The sequence below is a fragment of the Salvelinus namaycush genome, chromosome 7 (genome assembly GCF_016432855.1).
Source record: "Salvelinus namaycush isolate Seneca chromosome 7, SaNama_1.0, whole genome shotgun sequence".
NCBI classification, from domain to species: Eukaryota; Metazoa; Chordata; class Actinopteri; order Salmoniformes; family Salmonidae; genus Salvelinus; species Salvelinus namaycush.
This window is the reverse complement of record NC_052313.1, coordinates 53,871,709-53,881,044: the sequence shown is the minus strand read 5'-3', so window position 1 is coordinate 53,881,044 and position 9,336 is coordinate 53,871,709. Positions and strand designations below refer to the sequence as shown.

Below are 9,336 nucleotides of genomic sequence, written 5' to 3'. Positions count from 1 at the left end.
AACAGTGTGTTACACTGATACCAGCAATGTGTCCCATAGAAACAGTATGTTACAGTGATACCAGCAATGTGTCCCATAGAAACAGTGTGTTACACTGATACCAGCAATGTGTCCCATAGAAACACTATGTTACACTGATACCAGCAATGTGTCCCATAGAAACACTATGTTACACTGATACCAGCGATGTGTCCCATAGAAACAGTATGTTACACTGATACCAGCAATGTGTCCCATAGAAACAGTGTGTTACACTGATACCAGCAATGTGTCCCATAGAAACACTATGTTACACTGATACCAGCAATGTGTCCCATAGAAACAGTGTGTTACACTGATACCAGCAATGTGTCCCATAGAAACAGTGTGTTACGCTGATACCAGCAATGTGTCCCATAGAAACAGTGTGTTACGCTGATACCAGCAATGTGTCCCATAGAAACAGTGTGTTACACTGATACCAGCAATGTGTCCCAGAGAAACAGTGTGTTACACTGATACCAGCAATGTGTCCCATAGAAACAGTGTGTTACACTGATACCAGCAATGTGTCCCACAGAAACAGTGTGTTACACTGATACCAGCAATGTGTCCCATAGAAACAGTGTGTTACACTGATACCAGCAATGTGTCCCATAGAAACAGTGTGTTACACTGATACCAGCAATGTGTCCCACAGAAACAGTGTGTTACACTGATACCAGCAATGTGTCCCATAGAAACAGTGTGTTACACTGATACCAGCAATGTGTCCCATAGAAACAGTGTGTTACACTGATACCAGCAATGTGTCCCATAGAAACAGTGTGTTACGCTGATACCAGCAATGTGTCCCATAGAAACAGTATGTTACACTGATACCAGCAATGTGTCCCATAGAAACAGTGTGTTACGCTGATACCAGCAATGTGTCCCATAGAAACAGTGTGTTACACTGATACCAGCAATGTGTCCCAGAGAAACAGTGTGTTACACTGATACCAGCAATGTGTCCCATAGAAACAGTATGTTACACTGATACCAGCAATGTGTCCCACAGAAACAGTCTGTTACACTGATACCAGCAATGTGTCCCATAGAAACAGTGTGTTACACTGATACCAGCAATGTGTCCCATAGAAACAGTGTGTTACACTGATACCAGCAATGTGTCCCACAGAAACAGTGTGTTACACTGATACCAGCAATGTGTCCCATAGAAACAGTATGTTACACTGATACCAGCAATGTGTCCCATAGAAACAGTGTGTTACACTGATACCAGCAATGTGTCCCATAGAAACAGTGTGTTACACTGATACCAGCAATGTGTCCCATAGAAACAGTGTGTTACACTGATACCAGCAATGTGTCCCATAGAAACAGTATGTTACACTGATACCAGCAATGTGTCCCATAGAAACAGTATGTTACACTGATACCAGCAATGTGTCCCATAGAAACAGTATGTTACACTGATACCAGCAATGTGTCCCATAGAAACAGTGTGTTACACTGATACCAGCAATGTGTCCCATAGAAACAGTGTGTTACACTGATACCAGCAATGTGTCCCATAGAAACAGTATGTTACACTGATACCAGCAATGTGTCCCATAGAAACAGTGTGTTACACTGATACCAGCAATGTGTCCCATAGAAACAGTGTGTTACGCTGATACCAGCAATGTGTCCCATAGAAACAGTGTGTTACACTGATACCAGCAATGTGTCCCATGGAAACAGTATGTTACACTGATACCAGCAATGTGTCCCATAGAAACAGTATGTTACACTGATACCAGCAATGTGTCCCATAGAAACAGTGTGTTACACTGATACCAGCAATGTGTCCCATAGAAACAGTATGTTACACTGATACCAGCAATGTGTCCCATAGAAACAGTGTGTTACACTGATACCAGCAATGTGTCCCATAGAAACAGTGTGTTACACTGATACCAGCAATGTGTCCCATAGAAACAGTATGTTACAGTGATACCAGCAATGTGTCCCATAGAAACAGTGTGTTACACTGATACCAGCAATGTGTCCCATAGAAACAGTGTGTTACACTGATACCAGCAATGTGTCCCATAGAAACAGTACGTTACACTGATACCAGCAATGTGTCCCATAGAAACAGTATGTTACACTGATACCAGCAATGTGTCCCATAGAAACACTATGTTACAGTGATACCAGCAATGTGTCCCATAGAAACAGTATGTTACACTGATACCAGCAATGTGTCCCAGAGAAACAGTGTGTTACGCTGATACCAGCAATGTGTCCCATAGAAACAGTGTGTTACACTGATACCAGCAATGTGTCCCATAGAAACAGTGTGTTACGCTGATACCAGCAATGTGTCCCATAGAAACAGTGTGTTACACTGATACCAGCAATGTGTCCCATAGAAACAGTGTGTTACGCTGATACCAGCAATGTGTCCCATAGAAACAGTGTGTTACACTGATACCAGCAATGTGTCCCATAGAAACAGTGTGTTACGCTGATACCAGCAATGTGTCCCATAGAAACAGTGTGTTACACTGATACCAGCAATGTGTCCCATAGAAACAGTATGTTACACTGATACCAGCGATGTGTCCCATAGAAACAGTATGTTACACTGATACCAGCAATGTGTCCCATAGAAACAGTATGTTACACTGATACCAGCAATGTGTCCCATAGAAACAGTATGTTACACTGATACCAGCAATGTGTCCCATAGAAACAGTATGATCATTTAACATTACATTTAAGTCATTTAGCAGACGCTCTTATCCAGAGCGACTTACAAATTGGTGCATTCACCTTATGACATCCAGTGGAACAGCCACTTTACAATAGTGCATCTAAATCTTTTAAGGGGGGGGGGGGGGGGTCAGAAGGATTGCTTTATCCTATCCTAGGTATTCCTTAAAGAGGTGGGGTTTCAGGTGTCTCCGGAAGGTGGTGATTGACTCCGCTGTCCTGGCGTCGTGAGGGAGTTTGTTCCACCATTGGGGTGCCAGAGCAGCGAACAGTTTTGACTGGGCTGAGCGGGAACTGTACTTCCTCAGTGGTAGGGAGGCGAGCAGGCCAGAGGTGGATGAACGCAGTGCCCTTGTTTGGGTGTAGGGCCTGATCAGAGCCTGAAGGTACTGAGGTGCCGTTCCCCTCACAGCTCCGTAGGCAAGCACCATGGTCTTGTAGCGGATGCGAGCTTCAACTGGAAGCCAGTGGAGAGAGCGGAGGAGCGGGGTGACGTGAGAGAACTTGGGAAGGTTGAACACCAGACGGGCTGCGGCGTTCTGGATGAGTTGTAGGGGTTTAATGGCACAGGCAGGGAGCCCAGCCAACAGCGAGTTGCAGTAATCCAGACGGGAGATGACAAGTGCCTGGATTAGGACCTGCGCCGCTTCCTGTGTGAGGCAGGGTCGTACTCTGCGGATGTTGTAGAGCATGAACCTACAGGAGCGGGCCACCGCCTTGATGTTAGTTGAGAACGACAGGGTGTTGTCCAGGATCACGCCAAGGTTCTTAGCGCTCTGGGAGGAGGACACAATGGAGTTGTCAACCGTGATGGCGAGATCATGGAACGGGCAGTCCTTCCCCGGGAGGAAGAGCAGCTCCGTCTTGCCGAGGTTCAGCTTGAGGTGGTGATCCGTCATCCACACTGATATGTCTGCCAGACATGCAGAGATGCGATTCGCCACCTGGTCATCAGAAGGGGGAAAGGGGAAGATTAATTGTGTGTCGTCTGCATAGCAATGATAGGAGAGACCATGTGAGGTTATGACAGAGCCAAGTGACTTGGTGTATAGCGAGAATAGGAGAGGGCCTAGAACAGAGCCCTGGGGGACACCAGTGGTGAGAGCGCGTGGTGAGGAGACAGATTCTCGCCACGCCACCTGGTAGGAGCGACCTGTCAGGTAGGACGCAATCCAAGCGTGGGCCGCGCCGGAGATGCCCAACTCGGAGAGGGTGGAGAGGAGGATCTGATGGTTCACAGTATCGAAGGCAGCCGATAGGTCTAGAAGGATGAGAGCAGAGGAGAGAGAGTTAGCTTTAGCAGTGCGGAGCGCCTCCGTGATACAGAGAAGAGCAGTCTCAGTTGAATGACTAGTCTTGAAACCTGACTGATTTGGATCAAGAAGGTCATTCTGAGAGAGATAGCAGGAGAGCTGGCCAAGGACGGCACGTTCAAGAGTTTTGGAGAGAAAAGAAAGAAGGGATACTGGTCTGTAGTTGTTGACATCGGAGGGATCGAGTGTAGGTTTTTTCAGAAGGGGTGCAACTCTCGCTCTCTTGAAGACGGAAGGGACGTAGCCAGCGGTCAAGGATGAGTTGATGAGCGAGGTGAGGTAAGGGAGAAGGTCTCCGGAAATGGTCTGGAGAAGAGAGGAGGGGATAGGGTCAAGCGGGCAGGTTGTTGGGCGGCCGGCCGTCACAAGACGCGAGATTTCATCTGGGGAGAGAGGGGAGAAAGAGGTCAGAGCACAGGGTAGGGCAGTGTGAGCAGAACCAGCGGTGTCGTTTGACTTAGCAAACGAGGATCGGATGTCGTCGACCTTCTTTTCAAAATGGTTGACGAAGTCATCTGCAGAGAGGGAGGAGGGGGGGGGGAGGGGGAGGAGGATTCAGGAGGGAGGAGAAGGTGGCAAAGAGCTTCCTAGGGTTAGAGGCAGATGCTTGGAATTTAGAGTGGTAGAAAGTGGCTTTAGCAGCAGAGACAGAAGAGGAAAATGTAGAGAGGAGGGAGTGAAAGGATGCCAGGTCCGCAGGGAGGCGAGTTTTCCTCCATTTCCGCTCGGCTGCCCGGAGCCCTGTTCTGTGAGCTCGCAATGAGTCGTCGAGCCACGGAGCGGGAGGGGAGGACCGAGCCGGCCTGGAGGATAGGGGACATAGAGAGTCAAAGGATGCAGAAAGGGAGGAGAGGAGGGTTGAGGAGGCAGAATCAGGAGATAGGTTGGAGAAGGTTTGAGCAGAGGGAAGAGATGATAGGATGGAAGAGGAGAGAGTAGCGGGGGAGAGAGAGCGAAGGTTGGGACGGCGCGATACCATCCGAGTAGGGGCAGTGTGGGAAGTGTTGGATGAGAGCGAGAGGGAAAAGGATACAAGGTAGTGGTCGGAGACTTGGAGGGGAGTTGCAATGAGGTTAGTGGAAGAACAGCATCTAGTAAAGATGAGGTCAAGCGTATTGCCTGCCTTGTGAGTAGGGGGGGAAGGTGAGAGGGTGAGGTCAAAAGAGGAGAGGAGTGGAAAGAAGGAGGCAGAGAGGAATGAGTCAAAGGTAGACGTGGGGAGGTTAAAGTCACCCAGAACTGTGAGAGGTGAGCCGTCCTCAGGAAAGGAGCTGATGAAAGAGAATGAATGAGAAAACCCAGTGCACAGCTGTGTGTCTAAATCCAAGTGTTGTTTTTAGCAGGAGCAACACAATGACATTGTCCGTTCTAGTCATTGTATTTCTATGTGTGTGCCTGTGCCATCCGTCTGTCCGTCCGTCATCACTGCAGGGGATGTGCCACTGGTCCAGCTCAACTTCCCAGCCCTGTCTGTGGAGAGCATGTTGGGAATGGGATAGAGATAGACATATTAACACACTAAGATGGCTGTCTGTGGAGAACATGTTGGGAATGGGATAGAGATAGACATATTAACACACTAAGATGGCTGTCTGTGGAGAACATGTTGGGAATGGGATAGAGATAGACATATTAACACACTAAGATGGCTGTCTGTGGAGAGCATGTTGGGAATGGGATAGAGATAGACATATTAACACACTAAGATGGCTGTCTGTGGAGAACATGTTGGGAATGGGATAGAGATAGACATATTAACACACTAAGATGGCTGTCTGTGGAGAACATGTTGGGAATGGGATAGAGATAGACATATTAACACACTAAGATGGCTGTCTGTGGAGAGCATGTTGGGAATGGGATAGAGATAGACATATTAACACACTAAGATGGCTGTCTGTGGAGAGCATGTTGGGAATGGGATAGAGATAAACATATTAACACACTAAGATGTCTGTCTGTGGAGAACATGTTGGGAATGGGATAGAGATAGACATATTAACACACTAAGATGGCTGTCTGTGGAGAATATGTTGGGAATGGGATAGAGATAGACATATTAACACACTAAGATGGCTGTCTGTGGAGAGCATGTTGGGAATGGGATAGAGATAGACATATTAACACACTAAGATAGCTGTCTGTGGAGAGCATGTTGGGAATGGGATAGAGATAGACATATTAACACACCAAGATGGCTGTCTGTGGAGAACATGTTGGGAATGGGATAGAGATAGACATATTAACACACTAAGATGGCTGTCTGTGGAGAGCATGTTGGGAATGGGATAGAGATAGACATATTAACACACTAAGATGGCTGTCTGTGGAGAGCATGTTGGGAATGGGATAGAGATAGACATATTAACACACTAAGATGGCTGTCTGTGGAGAACATGTTGGGAATGGGATAGAGATAGACATATTAACACACTAAGATGGCTGTCTGTGGAGAACATGTTGGGAATGGGATAGAGATAGACATATTAACACACTAAGATGGCTGTCTGTGGAGAGCATGTTGGGAATGGGATAGAGATAGACATATTAACACACTAAGATGGCTGTCTGTGGAGAGCATGTTGGGAATGGGATAGAGATAGACATATTAACACACTAAGATGGCTGTCTGTGGAGAACATGTTGGGAATGGGATAGAGATAGACATATTAACACACTAAGATGGCTGTCTGTGGAGAGCATGTTGGGAATGGGATAGAGATAGACATATTAACACACTAAGATGGCTGTCTGTGGAGAGCATGTTGGGAATGGGATAGAGATAGACATATTAACACACTAAGATGGCTGTCTGTGGAGAGCATGTTGGGAATGGGATAGAGAGAGACATATTAACACACTAAGATGGCTGTCTGTGGAGAACATGTTGGGAATGGGATAGAGATAGACATATTAACACACTAAGATGGCTGTCTGTGGAGAGCATGTTGGGAATGGGATAGAGATAGACATATTAACACACTAAGATGGCTGTCTGTGGAGAGCATGTTGGGAATGGGATAGAGATAGACATATTAACACACTAAGATGGCTGTCTGTGGAGAACATGTTGGGAATGGGATAGAGATAGACATCTTGGTGTGGCTGAGTCTTATCCAACCCAGGTTGTCTGTCTATACACGACTGTTAGCCCGCTGAGCTAAAGCCTATAGCTTTAACTTGGATAACGCAGTCTTCAGGTCTCAGACAAGCAGGTTAATCATCACATGACTCCAGTACACTAACACTAGGAATGTGTGTCATCCATCTGTCATCACAGGAGACCAGTACACTAACACTAGGAATGTGTGATATCCATCTGTCATCACAGGAGACCAGTACACTAACACTAGGAATGTGTGTCATCCATCTGTCATCACAGGAGACCAGTACACTAACACTAGGAATGTGTGTCATCCATCTGTCATCACAGCAGGGGACGTGCCACTGGTCCAGCTCAACTTCACAGTTCTGTCTGTGGAGAGCCCGTTTGAGCGTCACGTGGTGGAGGGTTGTGTGAGAGAGACTCTGCTGGTGTTGCTGAGAGCCGTGGCCGCCGGACGCTCAGTCCTCTTCACCTTCCACGCCATCGGAGAGCTGTTGTTCTGCCAGAGCAAAGTCAAGATGAAGTTCTACCACGACTTTGTCACCGCTCTGGACGGCAGCGGGAAGCTGCTCTTGGCGCTCTCCAATGTCAGTAGGGTGGATTAGATATGTCATGTAGGTAGTGTGTGTGTGGGGGATGGGGATTGGGTAGGGTGTGTGTGTGTGTGTGTGTGTGTGTGTGTGTGTGTGTGTGTGTGTGTGTGTGTGTGTGTGTGTGTGTGTGTGTGTGTGTGTGTGTGTGTGTGAGAGAGAGAGAGACAGAGAGAGTGAGCAGGTGTGTATGATTGTACAAGTGCGTTTGTATTTGTGTTGATGACAATCCCCCTACTCCCCTCTCTATCCCAGAGACCTGGCACCAGCAACTCTGTCCTGTTTGGGAGATCCAGCATACCAGGGACCAGCAACACCATCATCCTCCCCAGGATCTCTTCCCAACAGCGGGGGAAGGACTGGGGAGAGGAGGCCCTGGCCCAGGTCCAGACAGACTCAGACAGGAAGGAGAAGAATAGAGGTGAGGAAGAGACAGTGGTGTAATCTAGTCCTCTAAAAACATTAAGGGGTTTTATGACCATATTCAACTGATGACCATATTCAACTGATGGCCATATTCAATTGCTTTGGATTAACTCAGTGAATATCTGGATCAGATTGAGGGGTTTTAATGGGTGTAACGTCTCTGGTGAGAGATACGTGTTGGGCTCACTTAACCTTGATAACCCTGTGTTGGAGAGAAAGGTAAGCTAATATAACATTATCTAGACTTGGACGTATCCCAGAACATGTATTTCTCTTCCTACGGTAGCTTCATCTGTCAAGTCTTTCTCATCTATAGTTATGTTACCATGTGTACCCAGAATCCCTGGTGACTCCGCGGTCCAGATCCAGACACACCCTGCACCCAGCCAAGGTCAACGGGATCAGTCTCACTGATGACCTGGAGCCCAGACCTCCAGCAGAGACCAACACTGACAGGTACTGTTACTGTCGGCCTCACTGCTAACCCCAGCTATTGTGGGCCTCACTGCTAACCCCAGCTGTTGTCGGCCTCACTGCTAACCCCTGCTATTGTCGGCCTCACTGCTAACCCCAGCTATTGTCGGCCTCACTGCTAACCCCAGCTATTGTCGGCCTCACTGCTAACCCCAGCTGTTGTAGGCCTCACTGCTAACCCCAGCTATTGTCGGCCTCACTGCTAACCCCTGCTATTGTAGGCCTCACTGCTAACCCCAGTTATTGTAGGCCTCACTGCTAACCCCAGCTATTGTCGGCCTCACTGCTAACCCCAGCTGTTGTAGGCCTCACTGCTAACCCCAGCTATTGTCGGCCTCACTGCTAACCCCTGCTATTGTAGGCCTCACTGCTAACCCCAGCTATTGTAGGCCTCACTGCTAACCCCTGCTATTGTCGGTCTCACTGCTAACCCCAGCTATTGTCGGCCTCACTGCTAACCCCAGCTATTGTCGGCCTCACTGTTAACCCCAGCTATTGTCGGCCTCACTGTTAACCCCAGCTATTGTCGGCCTCACTGCTAACCCCAGCTATTGTCGGCCTCACTGCTAACCCCTGCTATTGTAGGCCTCACTGCTAACCCCAGCTATTGTCGGCCTCACTGCTAACCCCAGCTATTGTCGGCCTCACTGCTAACCCCAGCTATTGTCGGCCTCACTGCTAACCC

The 9,336-nt window shown here is 47.9% G+C and overlaps 1 protein-coding gene across 1 annotated transcript in view; it reads left to right on the top strand.

Moving 5' to 3' along the window:
- Positions 1-9,336, top strand: part of LOC120050838 (coiled-coil domain-containing protein 81-like) — a 28,376-nt gene that overhangs the window by 3,241 nt on the left and 15,799 nt on the right. Inside the window, exons 3-5 of the mRNA XM_038997367.1 lie at positions 7,489-7,748; positions 8,007-8,172; positions 8,516-8,633. Coding sequence (XP_038853295.1) covers positions 7,489-7,748; positions 8,007-8,172; positions 8,516-8,633 — 544 coding nt within the window. The remainder of the gene's footprint in view (positions 1-7,488; positions 7,749-8,006; positions 8,173-8,515; positions 8,634-9,336) is intronic.